Here is a 22,653-nt window from a genome sequence, read left to right on the forward strand (position 1 = left end):
GGCTCTGAAATGAATTTCTAATTTGAGTGAATTCATTGAATAATACTAATGCATTGTCGGCATGCATTATTTTTCAGTGTGTCAGGAGTCATTGCATTCTATATCATGCCCAAAGTTCAAGTACCTTTGAGGCATGGATGAGTTACATACTTGATAATGAGCTGGAAATCAGAGCATTGAAAATTAATTCTATGAAACAGCTTTCTCATTAAATTCTATTAACTCTTTAGAAAATATTTAAGTAGAATTGTAGCTAGACTTGTAAACTTAAAACACAGATGTATTTTATTTTAACTTCTAGTCCTAGATCTCAGAATTACACCTCTCTGGTTCTTGACCCTTTCATACCCCATACCACACTTAATTACTCTTAATATAGAACCTACTAAGGTGTAACATTGGAGATACCTGGCTATTACAGCCTGCCATCTTTATTGCTTTTAGAATAATCAGTGCAATATATAAAAAGTCTTATTAGTATTTATATGTAGTCTTTGGAAGCAGTTTATTAACTAACATGTCCTTTCTGGAAGGGGTTAGATATGGGCTGTGGTGATTTTATGTTACCGGATGGATGTAGACAGAAGCTTCTGTTCCTACTGATACCCTTAGTTACAGTGGTCTGTAGTACACTAGGCAGGATTTCAGTTTCCAGTGTTGCACGGGACTAACGCTTTTCATGTTTCACTTAACCTGAAGGAGCTTTTCAAATAAAAGCATCTGACTCTATAACCTACTTACTAAAACATGAAGAATCAAAATAATAAGCATGCTTAACTGTGTGTGTAGGCATTACTTTCAGTTAAACCGAGTGGATCCAATTACAAAAGAAGTGTCCTTTTTTCCCCCCTCTTGCAGCAGAAGTCTGTCGTAAGAGTCTTAGACTCCTTCAGCCGCATTCCCAGAGAGAAAGTGAGGTTTTTAGAATTTAGAAACAAAAAAGCTTATCTTGTTCCCCAGTGACTGCAAATTCTGGGAATTATCACTAGTTGTGGGAAAGATATCCTGAAGTTCGGAGAGACAACCCACAACTTGGAGGTGGTGACTGGAGCTTACCACTTTGGGACAGAGGTCTTGCAGCTCTTCAGATGGGAAGGAAAGCCATTTGAAATAACTGGTGTGCTCTACCTCTTCTCCTCCTAATAAACTGGCCAGTTGAGATGAATTTGGAAGGTGGGGGTCGGTATAGGAAAAGCTGACATTTCTACAGTGTTTGAGATTTTGGAGAAGGTGGCACAGACACTTGCATGTTTTATCGTGAATACATTAAGCAGAAAGAATAAACTGTTTGAAGTTTATTCAAACTTCAAGTTTGAAGTTTATTCAAACCTTCTGAACAAAGGTTTTCTTTCATAGCCTTTCTTTAAATAATATGCATTTTTCCACAGGGGTGTAGTTCCTTTCAGCCAAAGGAAGAAAATGCTAGAAAAGGCCAGAGCAAAAAATAAGAAGCCGAAGTCCAGTGCTGGTATCTCCTCTATGCCAAACATAACCGTTGGAACCCAGGCAAGTGCAGCTCTCAGCAGTGGCATTTTTAATCTGCTGTAGGATGAACTTACAACCTGCTCTTAAAAAAACCCCCACAACAAAATGAATTAGGTTCTATTTTTCTTATGCAAAAAAGTGGTATCAATAATATGGAATTAAAATAGTATATTTTAATTATATGGCTGTAAATGGATGTGTCTTGTTAGTGTTTTTATTGTTTTACAAGTCTGATTATTGCTGCACACATGGAAAAACAAGCTGTACTCATCCAAAGTGCTTCTGTTTTAACTTACCTACTGGTTCTGCATTTTGAATGAAAGTAACTGTAGAAATACAATTCTTGATAGAACACATAACGTTGTAAATGATTTGGCATTTAAGTGCCTGCTCTATTAATGTCTTGGTTGGATTTATTTATGCAGTAGGATAGACCTTAGTTTGAAGCCTTTACCAGAAAGGCTAACAGCTGATATAGAGGTGTAGAACTCTTCTTTGATTAGTACTAGATCTAATACTAGACAAAGCAGCTCCTTCCCAGGGAGCACATTTCTTTTGATTCCAGATCCATTCTAATGGACATTGGGTTGAGTCTCTGTTGCCGGATTAATTGTTCCTTTTGTGGTTGAACAACTCAATATATATTAAACAGTTTCTCTGCTTTCAGCTGTGAATTGCATGACAACCTCTTTTTCTGTACATCTTGCTGACCTTCCTCTTCACTTAATTCCATAAATTTTCTGTTTTGACTACTACATATTCCACCAAGAAAAAATGCATGCACATACGATTTCCCTCAGTATAATCCATTGTTCTCATAGATAAATGCTTCTGTCTGTAGGTGTGTTTAAGAAATAACCCTCTCTATCATGCTGGAGCAGTTGCTTTTTCAATCAGTGCTGGAATTCCTAAAGTGGGTGTGTTAATGGAATCTGTTTGGAACATGAATGACAGCTGTCGATTTCAGCTTCGATCCCCTGAGAGCTTGAAAAACATGGAGAAAGCCAGCAAAACTACTGAGGCAAAGTAAGTGTGGAGAACACACACGTGCACACACACAGAGAACATTTATTTGATGTTCTCATGAATTGGTGAGTGATTAAAAGTTGAAAAGAAGGAAGGTCGGGTTTTTATAATTTTGAAATTTTTGCCTCCTTTATAAGAGACTACATTCCTTGTAAATGGTGCTAAATGTGCAGAAATGCTCACTGCAGGGAAGGTGTCTCAGTTGTGTGAAACCACTATGGACATGTGAAATGCAGAAGGAATATCAAATGGAGACTTGCCTACAGTATTTCATAAAGTTTTCAAGACTATATTTTAGTAGCTGAAACTGGAACTGTTTTCCAGCCCTTCATGAGATTAGCAAATCTGTTTCAACCCCTCCATAGTTTGGGAAAAAAAAAAAAAAAGGTTGACAATCGCTATTTAAATGTTTCTTAAAACACATTTAAACAATTTCAAGTAAAGCTTGTAAACATTTAGCAGTTCTGGAGTTTCAGGTTGCTGTATAAAGCTAATAATTCTTCCTGTCTTCAAATGAAGCTCATCATGTTTATTTTATGTAATAATTTATCTATACTCAGTTAATATTAAAAAGCTAATCTCTGATTAAGTAGCATTGCACTGTTCCCAACATCAAGATTTATAGCCTTGTCAGTTAGGATGATTGTTTGCAATTGTGGAGTTGTTTCATTAAGGTATTATTAAAGGAGTGTGGCTGGGACACACTGACACTTTGTCTATTGTCAAGAAAAAGTTTTCAGTTTTTTCTTTTTTTATTCTAAGTACTACCTTTTATTCTAGACCTGAAAGCAAACAGGAACCAGTGAAAACTGAGATGGGTCCTCCACCATCCCCGGCTTCCACTTGTAGTGATGCATCTTCAATAGCAAGCAGTGCATCAATGCCATATAGTAAGTGATGTGTATGCTCAGAGTAACATGAAATATTTGTGTAGATGAGAAGTTTCTGTAAAAGGCAGTTCTACAAAGATTCTGTGCTAATTTCAGAATCCTTCAGTCTTTCAGTCTACAATATAGAGTAAGGCTTTTGTAATAGATTTTGGATAATCAGTGAATTGTCAGTGTTAAATTTGAATATATTAGTATAAGCAGTGACTACTTAATATCAGGTGTATCTGTGCAAGCATAATGGTTCTCAGAATCAAAAGTATTTTTCAGCAGGTGAGAGGAAGTCTTAAGATAAAGCTGTTCATGTTTAATTGCAATGTGATAATGAGTTTCTTTACAGCCTAGAATTTGAACTTGTTTTGGAAAACTCCTTTTAAGATTAAGCTGTTGTTGCACAGTTTGCCTTGCAGTTGAATTTCAATGCATAAAGCAGTTGTTTGTCATCTCTTACAAAAAATGTCTAAAATTAGGCATTCTTTACTAACATACAAAAGCAGAGAAGTTTCGTAGTACAAGTTGTGTTTAAAAACCTGAAAGGCTACATCAGAATTCATGTAACTGGACTCCTTAAGTATTTTTTTTCTCTCCATTTAAACACATAAATTTTTTAAGTGTTAATTACAGTACCATCATTTGAAGAAATCTTCTCTCTACCTCTTTTCCTTCTAATTGTTCACATACTGCAGTTTTAAGACATGTTTACTACAAGACTTAAATGGCCTCGTGCAGTGACTGAGAATCTTGTATGTTCAGATCTTCAGTACTAATTAATTTTACTATTAGTCTTTTACTACTGATCTTTTTTGCAGTTCATTCGACTGTAATTTTTCACTGGCTACAACTTTGCTTGGGATTTTGAACTAGCTTTTGAAGTTAACTGTGCAATTAGCTTGGAAGTTCTCTGCTTCTTATTTCAAATGTGTTTATAGTATTAGTTACACTATACTCAATGCAGAAGATTAAAGGTTCTTGTCAGTGTTAATTTAGCCATGTTATGTATTTAAATTTGATTCTGAGTATACTACAGTTAACAGTTCAGATAATGTCTTTGCAGTGAATCTAACTGTATTGCAATTGCTTTTTGCCCAAATGGCTATTTTCTGCTTCATTTGCTATTCTTCTAGAAGTTTACAAAATAATCCATATGTGATAGACAAGCAGACTTTTTGTAAGGTTGATATAAAGCACTGCAGCAGGGTTGAACGAAGGGTCTTACAGTGTCAGATGTTTTACTTACAGTATCTGAACCCTTTGAAAACAGGGCTTGTTTCTTGTATTTTAATTTTATTGTATTCTTATTATTGCATTACTTAAAATTTAAAAATTAAAAAATTATTTTACTCTAATTACTTTGCTTAAATGTCCTTAACAATTGCTTTGTTTATCATATAGACTTTATTAGTTCTAAGTGCATAGAAAAACATGAAAATTACATGATACACTGTTAGGTATCTCTTGACTCTTAATCTCTTGTTGATTTTCTAGATTTGATAATATTGTGTGGGGAAAAGTTTTTTACTGAACTTTGCATTTTGATACTTTGATTAAATATTTCAAGTCTTTCTTTTTGGTAATTACTTTTTTGTCTCAGAGCGACGACGATCTACTCCTGCCCCAAAAGAAGAGGAGAAAGTGAATGAAGAACAGTGGTCTCTGAGGGAAGTTGTGTTTGTGGAAGATGTTAAGAACGTTCCCGTTGGCAAGGTTTGTCTAAAATGCACTGTCTCACTGTATTTGGGGAGGAGAAAAAAGTTTTTTCTTTTAGATAAACTAACTGTTAAAAGAATCATACTTTTGGGAATGCTTAAGAGTATTTCTCTTCAGTATGACTTTTGTTGCATTTTAATTTATCCATAAAGCAATGATAATAGTAGAGTGAATGTGTTGTGAACAAAACATGCTGAATCTTAAACAATAACATTCTGGTACTTTAGGTTGAACCACAACATTAAGAAAAGCAGATGTGGTTTTATCGGAAATATTATTTCTGGTGTATTGAGCAATAGCTCCCATATGTCCAGTGAGACTGCAAAGGGTTTCACCTGTTGTGACTGACTTTTACACACACATGGTGGAATGTTTGGGTGAATCTCATGTTCTGGCAACCAAAGAACAGAAATATTTTGATTAGAAATTACATGCTTCCTTAATATGACTATAAAGTTATTCCATTTATTACTGTAGAAAATCTGTTTAGTCCTTGTAATTTTTTTCATTTTCTCTCTAATAAACCTTTGCCGTGACTCAGAGTTCTATAGAGGAAAATACTTAATTTCTCCTTTTGCATTGTTGTGCCATGTTAGGGGGGATTAGGGCCTCTAGACAGTTCTCTGGTATGCTTTTCAAAAATAAGAGCAACAAGAAAGCCAATAAAGGTTTTCCACAAGAGGAAATGATTGGGTTGCTTTCTATTTGATTAACAGAAAATGAAAAAAAAAAGTTACCAGAAGAGAAATAACTGTCCAACAGAAGGCAGTTGGGTTTAGTAAGAGTTATTTTTACTTGCATCCCTAATAGGTTTACTTGTGCAGCAGTATAAGAAAGATTTGCCTTGAGCAGTATCTTGGAAAGGAGGAGGCCTGCAATGAATTTTCATTATCATGTTTAGGTCATTTCTGCAGAAGGGAGCATGGAACAACTTAATCCATTGAAACTTCAAAAAAAAAGAAGTTTTGAGAGCTAGTTGAACTCACTGAAACCATTGTTTCCTCTGATACCACCTTTGGGGAAGTTCCTCTTGTCCTTATCTGTCCTTCCTGTTTTAGACCCCAGGATTTTCAGGGCAGAGACTGTTCTCCTATTTCTGTGTACAGTTGCAAAGGTGTCTGTGCTTTGCATCAAGAAGTACTATCATAAATATAGATGACCGTGAATTTTTATGTTAATATTTTCATTAAATTGCTAAAACGAGTAAGTGGTCTGTCTTCTGTTACTATTGCTGAGTCTATTGGCAAAGATGCTTTTTTTAGTTCATAAAGCATGCTGTCCTTTTCCAGTGATGTATAGTGTCATTCACATTATTCCTTTTACAGTTTTGTAACACTTTAGTGTTTAGATCAAATCCAGCAGATAAAATCATAACAAATTTTGCCTGGTTGTGTCCAGGTTAAAGAAAGAAATACAGTTTATGACAAGGGTATAAAAGAATTTTCACTTAGTCTTCAGGAGGTGGAATTTAGAGATAGGAAAAAGTTTCAGATTTACTGATGCTCAGCCTGTGTTCCTGAAATAGTTTTGTTTTTACAAAATTTACATCCCTGTGCTTTCAGATACACACAGCAACTTCATGATGTCTCTAAAAACTGATTGATTGAAATCCTTCCAAGCCCCCTGCTGTGTTCTCTTTGTACAATGGTGGGCACGTAGATGGTGTCAACTTCTAATGTGCCTGTTTCTCTCTGGGCACTTATTGATTATGTAACAGCTCTCCCCTGAGTGCTTGTGATTATTGATACCAGTAGATCTTACAACCAGTATTTTACACACACTTTGTAAGTGTGTATTACATATGATGCCAAAGCAGCAAATGACCAGAGAGTACAAAAGTTCTTACATTGGGGTAGTCTTGAAAGAAATTAAGAAAGCATGTGTGCTAGATATACTCCTGTGTTAAGTCATCTTGCTCCTTGGAATTTATTACCTTCCAGTCTTGTTTCAATTTAAATCCTTTATGGCTTGGAACAAAACTAAGCCTTTATTCCTCCGAGTCTGTCATTAGATGGAGAAGGTAGTCATTACAAGATTGTCCACCTCATGGAAGACTGATGGAATGAAAAAGCCTGGCACTTATCTCTTGTCTGTGTTAGTGAGAGGTCTGATGGAGTCTTTCAGTGTCATTTAGAAAAGATATGGACTGAAATAAGCCTTTTTTACAGCTCACTGGTATCAGAGGAATAGAAACTTTTTTTGTCAATCCCATGCACTTTGGGATATTCTGCTTAACCACATTAGCTTCTGGATCTCTTCTCTGAAATGGCTTAAATGGTGTCTGGAACCCCTGTTAGAACAGAGGGGTAGGGAACCTGAGTTGGAGCTGCTTTTTTCTTTGGCAGCTGCGGTTCATTTTGGTCTGAGGCTTTCCATTGGCAGTGACCAAGGTCTCCCCAAACTGCTTCTGGTCATCAAAGTTATCCTCAAGCAGGTGAGACCTCCTGTGTGTTACCAGTTTTGCAGTTCCTATGCCCAGAAAGCTTATCAGCTCCTAGGTATTTTGTGAAACATTAATTTGGATTGAGTAGTTTGTTCTTTAACCTATACTTTCTATTGCATTATTTCAGTCAGTCACTTGATTTTTTTTTTTTTTTTTTAATTTCTGTCTGAGATTGAAGCCTTGCAATGAGAATGATAAATTGAAAGAGGTCAGACTGGTTACTGTCCCAGAAGAGTTACCCAGTCCCTATTAGGAGTCTGGTTTTAATCCTTCAAAGTTGAATATTTCACAAATTGTGTCAGTATTTCTTTGAAAGTACTTTGAAGGTACTTTGTGAGTAGAAGTAGAAGCCTTTTCTGTGATGTTAAAATTTCTTCCATTCCAACAAGGAGATTGGATAAGAAATAAAAAGTGTATTTTCCCTGGTCTTCTGCTGCTGTGTCTTGAGAGGGAATGTGGTGGTTCTGGAGAGGGAAAGATTCTACGATTACCTGTGGCATTGTGGTGTCAAGGAGTGTGGCAGTGGGTTGATGGTAAGGATAAAGGAGATAACAACTATGTTCATCTTTCAGTTTGTCAGATCATTTTTCTTCTTCCATTAAAAAGAAAGATTGGATCTTATTATCCTGTAGTTGAAAATGCACTGAAAAGGTATTCTGCTTTTAGAAAAAAAATCTTTAAACTTCCATGTTGTTGCTTGCTTTTTTCATTCATTTGATTCCGTTCTTTTAATTTAGGCCTAATAAGGCAAACATTGTATATGTAGTTCTGTAAAATGCTTGTTTCTAATTGGTGAAACTTCTGCATCAGCAGTATCAACAGTGTAAGTACCTTAGTTCTGGAAGCTAAAGGATCTAAATCCTTTAAGCTTTTGCATTTTATTTTTGTTAATGAGTTTTTCAATTATCTCAGACTTATATAATTTCAATTAAAGAGGAATGTTTGTTGCATATTTACCTTGTTTGCTGCCAGCTCATTATACCACATTTCTGCTTTGGAGCTTTCTGTGTACAATTGCTGTCAAGTGCTTCACTCAAGCTCCTTGCTCGCTACATCAATGGATAGTTTTATTTTCTTTCTGTGTAACAGCCAACAGTGGTAGCCTAGTAGTAGTAGTAGTAACTTCAACTAAAGAACTGATTTTAGTTACCCTTTGAAGAATCTTCAAATGCTGTGAATATCTTTTCAGCCAGATCAGTTTTTAAAGATACATGATTTTCTTCTTGAATGAGAACGAAAAAAAATATTTGCCATGTGGACTCTAAAAGAGTCACCATAGAGTTCCAGCACTTTAAAAGCTGCCAGCATTTCACTGAATACATCAAAAGTGATGTAAGTGAGAAGTGATGTAGTTGATAACACTAAGAGCAGCCAGAAAGCATGTTGGAAAAAACTTTCAGTTATGGAGGTAGGATATGTTAAATATTTGGGAATTGTACCTTTTCTTAAGGTGTGTTTCTTTCAGAAAGCAGCCCAAATTTACAAAGCTGTTGTAGGAACATTTAGTCATTAAAAAAAAAAAGATTCTACATGTAGTCTAGAAGCTGTGGTTTCACCATTGGCATGCAATTTCAGGCTTGTAAATTAGTCTGATTATCTTAAAAACATCCAAATTTTAATTGAATAAATTTTCTGACTAAATCACAGCTTTTGTTTAGTATTCCAGTCTCAATAGAAATCTGTCTTTTTATAGTCCAGATAACAGTTAATGCTTGTGAATGTGTTGACTGGTCTGAATTTTGAAATTTTTGAGTAGTATTCTTACAACGATTAGTGATGCTCTGCTACTAGAACTAGTAATTGTGCTTCTAGAGAGAAGTTTCAGCATGTGAGGAGCAAGAGCTGTGCCTATCCACAGTAATTTTTGTAACAAAAAATCTGCTAATGCTTTAATGTTTGTCAATATATCATTTTCTCTAGTGCACTTGAGAGGGTGCACTTAGATAAAGAAATTGGGAAAAAACATGGAAATGCCTGAATTTTTATTACAGTATATTGAAAATTTGAGAGATGTTTTCTATTGTTGGGGCCTTTTTAGATCAAGTTGATTACATCTAGGTCTTTAATATTGCTTGGTAAGCACTTTCTTTGTAGACACTACTGAAATTAGGGCCTAATCAAGATTGATGGTTGCTTATATCTAGTTTTGATCAAGACAGAGGGCACACAGAGTTCTTATTTCTATTCAGAATTAAAACACTGTAAATCCTTCCCTCATTCCCTGCTTTCTTAGCTTTGTTTTCCTTTTTAGAAAATTACAGTCTCACCTGGAAACTCAAAGGGCCTTGCTGTTTGTTGATAGCATAAGAAGTTTCTATATCAAGGAAGCCTGTTTTGACAGTTCTGATTAGATATACATGGTAGCAACTCTTTGGAGAGGCTTACAGTCTTAGAAATGACTGTGTGAATGTGGGGTTGAATAACTTCCATTTCCTTGGGGGCCAGATAAAGACACAGATGCATGAAGAATGTCTGGATAGACTTGTCTGTATCCTTCAGTCCTAAGGACTGAGCAGAGAACTTTATCATTGAGTATACAGAACAGGTAATAGACCATAAACCAACAGTTCTTTTTTCCACTATACACATTCCTCTTGAGGAAGGAGCACTAAGACTCTGTTACAGAGGCTTTAAAAAGTCTCAGGGGACCAACGAGAATCCAACCAAAACCAAGGTATTTCCTTTGTATTGTAGTATAAGAGCTAAGATGCTCAGTGTAGATTTTTTTTTTTTTTTTTTGGTAAACTAATGTTTGGACTTCATTGCCACAAGGATGGTGTTTATTTCCAAATGTGATCAGACAAATTAGTAAGAGAAGGATCTATCCAGGCTATTAAACATGAAGTTGTCCTGCTGTTTTCAGAAGGCAGAAGCTGGGAGTATCAGTAGGAGCTTTTCTAGTCAGTTGATGTTGGTTCCTGTTGGACATAGGATGTTGAAATGGAGGGACCTCTGATCTGATTCAGGGTGCTTATGAAGTCAATAAGAAATCCAAGTTTTTAATATTTCAGTAATTTTAGCAAAATGACAAGGCTACTGACCAAGAGCTGTAGAATTTAACAATGGTAACGTAAATGGTAAATGGTTTTCTTTTCCTGTTAAAGGTCTGGTTTATTTTGAAGCAAATCAGATTCTGTTCAAAGCTTTTGATAGAACTGCAATGTGTTCTGCCTGTAGGTGCTAAAAGTGGATGGTGCATACGTTGCTGTGAAATTTCCGGGCACCTCCAGTAATGCAAACTGTCAGAGCAGTTCTAATTCAGATCCTGATCCTTCTTCTCTTCTCCAAGACTGTAGGCTGCTCAGAATAGATGAACTGCAGGTATGTGTTTGTAAAACACTGAGGAAGCAATCAGTATTTTGAAATGTCAGCACTGCGTGTGCTTAATTGCTGTGTAAAATTTTATGTGTGTTTTCAGGTTGTAAAAACTGGTGGAACTCCAAAAGTTCCTGACTGTTTCCAAAGGACACCTAAAAAGCTGTGTATTCCTGAAAAAACAGAGATCCTAGCAGTAAATGTAGATTCAAAAGGTAAGTAGGACTTACCCCATAAGTCCAGCTCTGTTTATTATTTATTATCTGTCTCTTGTCCTAGTGGAAAATACCTACTGTTGAAAGAACATGCACAGTTGTTTCCATTGATATTAGTAATTCCTTGAAAGTGCTTTAGTTAGAAGTTCTTTTACTGGATGCCATCAGTAAGACACTAACTTTTTTCTTCGTGTGTTTTTGAAGGAGTGCACGCTGTGCTGAAAACTGGGAACTGGGTTCGATACTGCATATTTGACCTCGCCACAGGAAAGGCTGAACAGGAAAACAATTTCCCTACCAGCAGCATTGCGTTCCTGGGTCAGAATGAGAGAAGTGTTGCTATTTTTACAGCTGGACAGGTTTGTGGTTTTCTGTCTCAGTCATTTAACCTCAGTGCAATTCACTTCCATCATCTTTGAATGAGATGGGACAGCCTTCTGTAAGGCTTTTCTGAAGTCTGGCAGAGAAATAGTTTTTCAGGCAGGTTATGAAAGACTTGATGCTGCCATTAATATTCTGAAGGCACAAGGGGAATAGCAATCAATTCACCTAAGCACATCTCACTCAAATTCTACCTTGAATGTAAAAAAAGGGGGAAAAAACTTGACAGAATGGTTCCTGGGTTAGTGTAAGCTTGTTATCTAGCTATGTTTTGAAACTGGATCAGATAAAGATCCACTCTTGATAATAAATGGAAGTATTAACAGAAAAAACCCCTGTATTTGACATTAAAAATACATATTAAGGTTTTGTGCAACTCTTGCACAAACACAATATACTTTGTTTAGAATAATTGAAAGAAACATTTTTGTCAAAATAACTGAATTTGAATTTCAATGTATTCAAATTTATTTGGAGCATTTAAGTAAGCTGAAAGTATTGGTACTATACTTTCACTGGTAACATTTCATAATGTATGTATATGATGAGAAAGATACTTTTAATAGTATTTACTATATTAAGCACATTTTGGGTATTTGCAAAGGGGAATCTTGTATCTTACGCTGCACCACTTGTAATGATAGGAGACAATGACATAAATGAGAATCTTGGGTAAACTCTTGTCATTGTTGGCAGTCAAGAAGAACTGGACCTTTTAGGAAGGATAATATTTATAGACTATGGAAACTTATTGATAAAACCTTTTTTTCCCAAATGTAGGAATCACCTATTATTCTTAGAGATGGAAATGGTACAATCTATCCAATGGCAAAAGATTGTATGGGTGGGATACGAGACCCTGACTGGCTTGATCTTCCACCTATTAGTAGTCTTGGAATGGGTGTTCATTCCTTAACAAATCTTCCTGCTAACTCAACCATCAAAAAGAAAGCTGCTATTATCATTATGGCTGTCGAGGTAAATATTTTCTTTACTACCCAATTACGTGCTTTTTTCCCTTTGGTGTTATAAAGTTATGCTTAAAGCAGTTTTGTGTTTAGATATTGATTTGTATTTTCACTATTTCAAACAAGCTACTTTCAGCAGAAGATTCTCTTAGAAACGTGAAAACACAAACATGTTTACCAAATAAAGTGAAAGATCCATTTTGGGGTGCATGATTTCTGTATCAGGCTTTTAATTAGTAAGTTTCTTTAAGGCATTGATTTTAAAATGATTACCATTTTAAAATGTCTACCAAAACTGTACAGTCTTATTTGTCTCATGGGTGCACAGTTTTTCTGAGGGATCCAGCAACATGTTTTCTTGAGAATGCAATACATTTTAAGTTGCCTTTTTTTTTTTTTAATCATCTCTTTGGACCATACACTAGGAAACTATGAGAGTCAAGCGAAGGTTTTTTCACTTGAATCACCTGTAGAGCCCCTATATGTCATACTTGTAAAAACTCCTCAGTGATTTGGGGCACTGTGGTGAGATCTGCCGTGTGCTCTGCTGCCACTCCGAGGTACTGTGTACCTGTTAGACTGAGATGGATTGCACAGTGTGGTACTACTCCATAATTGTGGAAAAGCTCATTATATATGGGGTGAACCTCCCAGACCTTCAACAGCTTCTAATCATTCACTTCTCAGTGCATACATCACTTGTTTAAAAAGAAATATGTAAGAGCTAGTTCATGTAGCCCCCTTAGGTTTTTTCCATGGTACCACTTTCCCCATGTTACATGTAGCTATGAAATAAAGTAAGCTACCTTAGGAATCCAGCTGTGAAGCCAAAGGAATGCTTTTGTGAGCCTCACAGCTTCTGCTGCTTAAGCCTCTCTGTTCCTTTCGCTTGTCTGTACCTGAATACACGCAGTCGTTTTTAACAGTGCTGTAGTTGAGATCATGCATATTTCCAACGATTCCTGCACTGACTTCCAGCCATTATCCTAGATAAAGACCTTTCTATTAACTTCAAAAATGGAAAATTAGAAGTACGTAGGAAGGTTGGTTATATGCCTGCTGTTTGTACTTTCATTTCTAAAATATTTTGTTCTTTTGAGTACAGAAACAAACATTAATGCAGCACATTCTTCGATGTGACTATGAAGCTTGCAGACAATACCTGATGAATCTTGAACAAGCAGTTGTTTTGGATCAGAATCCACAAATGCTGCAGACGTTCCTTGGCCATAGATGTGACGGAAACCGTAATATTCTGCATGCTTGTGTATCTGTATGCTTTCCAACCAGCAACAAAGAAACAAAAGAGGAAGAGGGTGAGCTCAACAATATCATGAAAATATATTGAAGATAAACTTTTTATACATTTTCAAGAAATCTGAAATATAAAGGTTACTCTCTTCATATTTGGGTATATTATAATTTAGGACCTAAAATGTGTCCTAGCCTTTCAGAGGTGCCGAGACATTTTTATCACTCTCATAAGGTTTTATAAGAATTCAAAAGTTGATTGATTATAAAAGACAAACTTTTGACATTCACATGTTAATTTTAGATGAAGAAAGTATTTTTCTACTGTTATATCACTAATAAACTTTTATGAGAAACAGTATTTAATATTTTTCAAGTGCTATAGTGTATGTTAATGCCTCCAATAAGAAATGCTACTTCCCATTGACATGTAGCAAGAAATGTGAAAGAATGACCTATTAATGCCAGTTACTGACACCATTTAAAAAAATCTATTAAATACTGATATGTAAAAAGCATGTTAACAGAACAAGGTTGCTAACTCAAGCACTCAAAAATTAGGAAATGCCAGAATTAAGTTTACCCGTGTGCTATACATGGGTATGCGTTGTGAAATGGTCTTTAATTACACCGTCATACTATTTTTTCCACAGGACTACCTCATTCAGTGCACAAGATGGACGGTGCTCACCGAATGGGTAGCTATTCAATATTTCTTTTTATCCTCATCATTCAGTGTGTGGCCCCATTCCTTACTATTGCACACCATACAAACCCTGCACTGAATAATGAATGAACTTCCTTGTGGGATTTTTGTATGGTGCTGTCATTGAATTTTAGTCATTTATAGACCTTAATTGTTCCTCATATCCCTATTTATAGAATGGGGGTAATGCTGCAGCTTTCTCATCTCTTGCTTGAAGTTTTTCTATATTCAAAGTATTAACTAATTTTGAGGGTTTTGTTTGAGAAACCTAGGGCCTGATCTCATTTTTTTGAAAAGGTATAATTTCAAAACACTTTATTCTAGAGCTGTAAATAGTAGTTTTAGTTGATTCGTGAATATTAATTATTTCTGTGAGTCAGGCACCTTTTAGGTGTCCAGAAATTAGTAAAATGTATCACAATCATCTGTATAAACTTGTTTCACAAAGTTCTGTGTGCTGTTAGATGTGGCAGAAATAGGTTCCAGTTCTCCAGAGTGATGTTCAGTGGCATTAAACACAAGACAATGTTTCTCCCTCTCCTTGTCAAGCTGTTGCTGCCTTACTCACCCCTTCCAAATGTTGCAGCAAATAAGGCATAAACAGCTTGCTCATTGTACAACCCTTCATCTTTAGTGTGTCGTCCATCCTGTGCACTGATTGAGGCAGGGGTCTTGTTGCCTGGGGCAGGGTGGGTGGAGTGACAAAAAATTCAAAACAAAAAACAACCCAAAATAAACAAACCCCAACTGTGTAACTGAAGATTGGTTTACTGTAAGCAGACAACGAATCTGAAATGAGGATGCATAGGCAAACTTAATCTGACTTTTCCTAATTTGAGTGCTTGTCTTTGCAACCTTGACAGTTTTTTTCTAGTAACTTCATTTGGATGTAATTTAACTTTATGAAAAATGAAAAACATGAACCTGATAGACTTGTAACACTCCTCTGCCTCTCTCTTTCCCCTCATAAAACTTGTTCTTGAAGGGGATTAATATCTTTAGATTCAGGTCACATTTAGCTTCCACTGTAACTGTTAGTGATGGGTGTTAGGGCAAGCTTATTTTTGTTGCATCATGTGGAGGGCAGTGGTGACTAATGTTACTGTCTGGGAGGTATATGGCCATGTCTTAAACCATAAGAGAAGTTTGATTTGTGAGTAAAGGCTTCAATTCTAGACTACAGATATGATGTTTCTTAACAATTTCAGAACATAGTACCCCTTCCCAGCTAGTACCTGCCTGAGATTCTTTGCTCTTCTTTATATAGATTCCTCCCTAAGTGACAGGAAATATTGAGGGCAGGGATAAGCTTTTTTTCACCTTTTCTCTCAGATCCTGTGCCTAGTTTTGCCATAGCTCCTGCAATGTTGGGTAAATGAATTGCAGGAAAAGTGGCCCCAGATATACAAAGCTGGGGGAAGGCTGCTCTGTTTCTATGTTTTGGTATCTCCTCAGTCTTGCCAATAGAAAGGATCTTGGAAGAAACGTGTCCAAAAGAAGTGTCCAAAGCATGTGAAATCATTAAAGAGTTATGATGTGAATTTCAGCCAACATCACTGAACACATGAAAACTGAGGGGTTTTGTATAGGGAATTGGGACAGATTTCATTAGCCAACAGAACAGCAAATTACCATTAGGGCCAAAGCATTTACAGTTGATGGGTCTCCAAAAATGAACTGTGTAAGTGGAACAGCGAAAATTCAGTTACAGTTTACTTTCACCAGAACAAGTGAAACCTGTATTGCTGGAGAGATCACTGTCAAGAGCTGTGATTTGCTGTGTGAGGGGTCCAGAAGTACTAAGTGAGTTAGGAGAACTAGTGGATCTGAGAAAGGAGTACAGCACAAATACAGTGGCAATTCATTGTCAGCTACAGGTCAACTTAGAGGCAGGGGCACATGAATAGTATTCTGTAAGTGCTTGGTCGTCTGCTGTGAGTAGTAGGTGATTTTTGTCTAAGAAGCCTGCACATGCTTGTGAACAAGCAAAATCTAAGATCTTTGCTCCTTCAGGTAGTGACGAGTAGAAAGATCTAAAGAATAAACATACAGTAAAAGCTGACAAACACCATTGGTTTGTCTCTTTCATTCTTTGAATGACAGGTATTAATGGCACTTTCCTGTTAAAAAAAATAAAAAAGGAATTATCTAGATCTTAGTGCTGTCAGTGTGAAAATAAGTGTATAAGATGACTGCTAGTTCGAAAAGTCTTTAAGTGGAAGGTGAGCACTAGCTCTAGCATCTTTGAGACGTGTCCTGAAAGAATTATCAGTCACTTTAAGGAAATATTTTTCTGTGTTCAGAAATACAGCTTTTCCTTCTAGTTTGTACCAAAAATTGTCTTTCACTCCACTGAAAGGAAAATTATCCCTCTCCTGGTCTGTGTTGTGCTGAAAGTGACTTCTCTTTCAGTTGTTTCTGGATCCATGGTGCTAGTGATTCATTTCAGTTTGCTGTGTAGTGGTTATGCGATCTTTAATCGTCAGTAGTTCCTAAAGAAGCAATGACTGTTACTCTGTGCAAACCTTGTACATCTGACTTTACTGCTTTATCTGTGTATTTATCTTACAGATAAATAAATCTACATTAGGTCTTTGATTCAGGTGGTTGCTTCAAGCTGTATTGTAACTGTACAATGAAGCTTTTGTTTTTTTTTTGTATTGCACTTGACACAATTGAGTCCTCGTTATGAATAAAACCTTGAGGTGTTACTGTGCTTAGGGTTGTAGATGGTAGAAGAAATGCTCATTCTTTCTCATGCAAACTGTTTGTGCTGCCTTATTATACTCATAACCATCAGGGGGTTTTTCCAAAGCATGTTTGTATGTACAGTGTGTATCATACAAGCCTACAACTTTGCATTGTTGTTCATGGATGCTCATTGTGAAGTGTGGTTTGTATGGTTGTTTTCTTGTGGTGGTCTGGGTTTTTTGTTTGGTTGGTTGGTTGATTTTTTTGTTTGGTTTGGTTTTGGGGTTTTTTTGTTGTTGTTGTTGTCATTGTTTTTGAAGCCTCGACTCAACAAGTATCTAGAACCAGCTACATGTTAGGTCCTTGTCTCTTGATGATACTGAAAACTGAAAGCTTCTACTGGAGCTTGGGTGCCTTGAATTTACTTCCTTAATGGCCTTTTATAAACCAAACCCAGTCAGAATCATTGTTAAGTTCTGTCCCTCTAAATGTAAAAAAAAAAAAATAATAAAATACAGGGAACATTTTCTGACTAGTGACATTTCATATTTTATACTCCTTTCTTATAATTTTCCCAAGTGAAATTTTAGCACTGACACTTTTCTTGATTTTTCAGAAGCAGAGCGCTCTGAAAGGAATACATTTGCTGAAAGGCTCTCAGCTGTGGAAGCTATTGCAAATGCAATCTCTGTTGTGTCAAGTAATGGTCCAGGAAATAGGGCAGGATCATCAAGCAGCAGAAGGTAAATGCAGTAATGCTTTCTTCTTGTTTTCTGTATGCTAATTTCTGTATTAATTACCAATCTGTTATTAATTCTTTCCTTTTAGTTTAAGAATGGGCTCTATTACTAGCCTAAAGTTGGATTTCACTTCTTCAAGCACCAAACTACATCTCTAGTGGGTTTTATTTAAGCTTTTTCTGGTGTGAGAAATAATGGTGGGATATTTCTAAATTAATTTTATTTTCTGGGATTGGTGCTTTGTCTCCTCAGTTGTGAAGTGAAAATGCTCCTTTTTATGGGGAGAGGGAATTTGAGGATAAGCTCTAATGTTTTTTACCAAGGAATATTAAGTATCATGGAAGTATTGTACAGGTGCCCAGGCTTGTTTTAAGAGAATTTCTGAGAGGAAGTGGTCACTTATGCAGATAAATACTGAGACCAACACCAGTGGGGAAGAACTTAAGTTGATTCTTTTTATCCTAAGCAGTCATTGTCATAGTGAGAGTCCTTTGTATCGAGGGTGCTCTAAAGGATGTTTTTGACCCTGACAGAATTGTAATTTCTGATGACATTTATGTTCTTCCTCTTTTTGTGATGGAACTGAGTGGTGCTCACTTGGAGGGAATTTGACAGTATCTGTACTGAGTTCTAGTCAGTTCAGAGTACTCTGGCTGAGAGCATAGGACAATTCTTTTACTTAGCTCTCTATTCAGAGCAACTGACATGAAGTGATGCCTTAATCCTTCCCAAACTACAAAGAGGAAGTGCTTATTAAAAAAACCCAACACCACCACCTATTCCTACACCTTTTCCTCTAGTAAGATGATAGAGAATTTCTTGAAATTGTTTACTGACTGTCCTCAGTGAAGTAGTACTTTTGTGTTAAATAAACAAATAACTCCTCTGAAAATAAGTTTTTTCAAGACGTATTTTTTAATTCTTTCATTAACCTCTTGTAGTTAGATTTTAAAAAGCAGTAGCAACAAGAGCAAATCCTTGCACAAGCTTAACACCCCTGGCAGTGAGCCTGGGGTGAAAGGAATGTCAAATAGTGGTGATAATGCCCACCAGCTGCTACCTACAAGAGGCAGTGCTGTGGTGACTGGGGATGCATTCTGGGCTCAAATCTGTCTTGATGCATTGCTGGCTGACTGTTCTTCCAAGGCCATTATATTCTGTTGCAACAAGATGAATATGGTAATGAAAAATACCTCTATGGTAGTTCTACTTTATGCTGAAATGGTTTCCTTTCCCAGTATGAAATTCTGTTTTAAAATGTTCTAATTATAAATGAAATGAGAGTATTTTTGCCTTGGTTTTGTATTCAGTTTGAGATTAAGGGAAATGATGAGAAGATCCTTGAGAGCTGCTGGATTGGGCAGACATGAAGCTGGTGCTTCATCCAGTGATCACCAGGACCCGGTTTCTCCACCAATTGCTCCTCCCAGCTGGGTTCCAGATCCTCCTGCAATGGATCCAGGTAAGTCTGCTCATGTATCACATTGTACTGTAGAAGGAGAGAGTTGATTAAGGAACTGATGGCTATTAAGGTGAACAACTTCTTTTAGTTTCACTCTGAAGTCTGTCTAATGCCATTGAGGTAACTTGTAAGAGTTTACTGAAGACTTAACAGCTGTTTTCAAATCCAGTTTGTGTCTTTCTAACACTGGTGTCAAACTTCTGGCAAGTGCTCTTTGTAATGCTGAGTTACATTGCTGATCTAGGAATGTGGCCGTTTGTAGGAAAGAGTACCAGTTAAATACAGAAAACGTGCAGTGTGTTAGACACTGCAGCAAGAGCATGTTGTTAGGGATGTTTTTATGTATTGATATACATCCTGCTGTTCTGTTTACTGAAAGATGGTGACATTGATTTTATCCTGGCCCCCGCTGTGGGATCTCTTACCACAGCAGCGACTGGCACCGGCCAAGGACCTAGCACCTCCACAATACCAGGTGAGGACATACTGCTTATTTAATTATGCTTTAGAAGGAAAATTATCTCAAAAGCTGTCTTTGCTTGCACAGACTTTCTGCATATGAAAATGGCTCTTATCAGATGAAGATTGGATTGAAGCAGAATTTCACAAGTGTGCAGAAAGTAAATGAAGCACCGTGTTATGTTTTATGTAAAAATTTATTTTTACCTGGGGAATGAAAAATATGTAAAGCTGTGGTAATCAGTATGAAATTGGGATTGCTCTGTGTATTTCAGAATGTAATTTGGAACTGAAATTTACAATACTTCAGTGAAGTATTGCTGAAAGCACTGAATAGTCAAGCTACTAATTAATCACCCCAGTGAATCATTGAATTATTTACTTTTAACAGGTACTAATTTTTTGAGGAAAAACTGTTTCTCTTCAATTTTTTTTTCTCATTACAGGTCCTTCTACCGAACCATCTGTAGTAGAATCAAAGGATCGGAAGGCAAATGCTCATTTCATACTGAAATTGCTGTGTGACAGTGTTGTTCTGCAACCTTATCTACGAGAATTGCTGTCAGCTAAGTAAGGATTTTCATATGAATTCTTGCTCTCCTTTGTAATGTTATATCATCTGAAATATATTATGTAGAAGCCTTTTTAAAAAGCTTATTTAAAAGCCTGTTAGTTAAAATGATGGGAGTTAGAATTATCAACTGTATTTGTGTCCTGCCATCCTTTAAAAGTAGGTCTGTTTCACAGAAGTAAAACGAATAAGAGTGCTTATTCACTCTGTGGCTTTTCTGTTTGCACAAGATTAGCAGTGCAAAGCTTTCCTATATTTGTGTCCTACATTGCCTGTTATAACAAAAAAATTCAGTGTTTTAACTTGTCTGCTGTTTTTTTTCCCTAGGGATGCAAGAGGCATGACACCGTTTATGTCAGCAGTTAGTGGCCGGGCATATCCTGCTGCAATTACAATTCTAGAAACTGCACAGAAAATTGCCAAAGGTACAACAGTTTCAGTAATTATTAGCATGTGGTTTCCTAAAGTTTTCTGAAGTTTAATATGTATGCAGAATCATTATTAAAACTGTATATTGCTTCATGTTTTGGACATTTTGCTGTTATGGAGTATCTTCCTCTTTAGTGTGTATATCACAATAGATTTCTATGAGTATTATTGCTTTTGTGTTCTTTATAGTCTTTTCAACATTTCATTTCTTTTCAAACCAGTGGATTAAGGTACTGTTTTTTGGTAGCACCAGGGTATCACCTGGAATTTATTTCTTTGAATTGAAAAAACCTGATATGATAAAGCAATATGCCAAGTTAGATCCTGGTCCTGAAAAAACTTACATACAAACGTTTTGTGTCTATTTTTCAATGTTGATATTTAATTGTTTGAGAGAAATATGTGAAATTGAACTTAGGGAGAAACTTAAGTGAATTTGACATTGTCACACCACAGTTCTATAGGACTGTGTGTGGTACAAGGACATTCCTTTTAAGAATATTGTCCATAATCCTTCGAAATGGTGGTCCACTGAATTGATAGAATTGATTAACGTATCAGTGAATTTAAAACTAGGGAAGGGTTGATGGTTGCGTTTTTCAGTTTGGGGTTTTCAGCAGCTTCTGTAAGAAATAATGTGACAAGCAGAAAATTTTCTCAAAAAGCTGTAACAGATTTTATTTAAACTTTTAATTCTGTATGAGATTTTGTAATGGCAAACATCTGCTGGGTATGGATTCTGTTGGTAGGTTTTGTTTATTTTTGAGGTGTTGTTTTTAACGCTGGTGTTATATTGATCGTTTTAGCTGAAGCAGCTTCCAGTGAAAAAGAAGATGATGTGTTCATGGGAATGGTTTGTCCTTCTGGTACAAATCCAGATGATTCTCCTTTGTATGTACTGTGTTGTAATGATACATGCAGTTTTACCTGGACTGGTGCAGAACATATTAACCAAGTAAGTCTGGGTGGTTTTTTTTCTTTTAAAGTAAATAGGAATATGTTTCGATCATGTATTATGTTAGTCTACTAATCTGACTCTTAAATTATTAATTGCATGGTTTAAATTACTGTGACTTTTACATCTGCCTCCCTGAATTCCTTTGTACTCTCAAAGCTGATTAAGTTCCTCAGAACATGGCTATTAATTAATGGGTGTGGCTTTTCCCCCTCTGCTTAACTTTGGCAAGAAGTTGGGTGGACACAGCTCTTTGAAAACACTGAACACTCTTAACTCACAACAAAGGTTCACTCTCTAGAACTGACCTCCTTCTAAGCGAAGGCATCAGTTTGAATAAGTGCAATGTTATTGTATCCTGAAATACTGTGAGATTGCAAGTAGGAAGAAAACTATGCACAATATTTTTGGTAATTTTTTTTTTAGGATATATTTGAATGCCGAACATGTGGCCTATTGGAATCACTTTGTTGTTGCACAGAATGTGCAAGGGTCTGTCACAAAGGGCATGATTGCAAGTAAGTATTGTGTTCTGTTTCTTACAATTAAAGCAATATTTTGTTGTTTCCTTTGTTTACTGATAGTTAATAAGTTTTTTCCTTGTCCAAAGTGTTCCAGTCTTAGACAAAAAAGATTAATACTTCAAATACCTTCTTTTCATTCTATTCTGTAAGATTTATTTTATGAGTCAGAATTAAAAGAGTAACCTGAAGCAGTCTTCTACTTTTCACTTTTTAGAATTGAGAATAAATGAGTAATTCTGACACCCACAAAGTGTCTAATGTTCTAAGAATATTGTATCTAAATAATACTGTTTTCATTTTGGGTGCTTCCAGGAGTTTTCTGGAGCCAGTGAATCCTGATGACTGATCATTCTTGTGAATTTTCTTAAAGAAGTGTAGCATATTAATCTCTTAAGATAACTGTAATAAAGGGAAAAATGAGCAAGCAATCAAGAAGTG

The 22,653-nt window shown here is 36.1% G+C and overlaps 1 protein-coding gene across 13 annotated transcripts in view; it reads left to right on the forward strand.

The window, feature by feature from the left end:
* UBR5 (ubiquitin protein ligase E3 component n-recognin 5) overlaps positions 1-22,653 on the forward strand; it is an 85,634-nt gene that overhangs the window by 39,930 nt on the left and 23,051 nt on the right. For 8 of the 13 annotated variants that reach the window (XM_032709498.1, XM_032709430.1, XM_032709439.1 and 5 more), the window contains 17 exons: positions 1,389-1,506; positions 2,327-2,511; positions 3,292-3,401; positions 4,990-5,102; positions 10,726-10,869; positions 10,967-11,078; positions 11,283-11,437; positions 12,240-12,437; positions 13,533-13,743; positions 14,332-14,376; positions 17,692-17,818; positions 19,126-19,277; positions 19,657-19,752; positions 20,183-20,306; positions 20,635-20,732; positions 21,543-21,691; positions 22,118-22,209. In XM_032709498.1, coding sequence (XP_032565389.1) covers positions 1,389-1,506; positions 2,327-2,511; positions 3,292-3,401; positions 4,990-5,102; positions 10,726-10,869; positions 10,967-11,078; positions 11,283-11,437; positions 12,240-12,437; positions 13,533-13,743; positions 14,332-14,376; positions 17,692-17,818; positions 19,126-19,277; positions 19,657-19,752; positions 20,183-20,306; positions 20,635-20,732; positions 21,543-21,691; positions 22,118-22,209 — 2,229 coding nt within the window. The remainder of the gene's footprint in view (positions 1-1,388; positions 1,507-2,326; positions 2,512-3,291; positions 3,402-4,989; positions 5,103-10,725; positions 10,870-10,966; positions 11,079-11,282; positions 11,438-12,239; positions 12,438-13,532; positions 13,744-14,331; positions 14,377-17,691; positions 17,819-19,125; positions 19,278-19,656; positions 19,753-20,182; positions 20,307-20,634; positions 20,733-21,542; positions 21,692-22,117; positions 22,210-22,653) is intronic. The other 5 variants (XM_032709468.1, XM_032709484.1, XM_032709492.1 and 2 more) reach the window with 3 other exon arrangements.

Source organism: Chiroxiphia lanceolata, chromosome 1, assembly GCF_009829145.1.
Source record: "Chiroxiphia lanceolata isolate bChiLan1 chromosome 1, bChiLan1.pri, whole genome shotgun sequence".
In the NCBI taxonomy this organism is placed as follows: domain Eukaryota; kingdom Metazoa; phylum Chordata; class Aves; order Passeriformes; family Pipridae; genus Chiroxiphia; species Chiroxiphia lanceolata.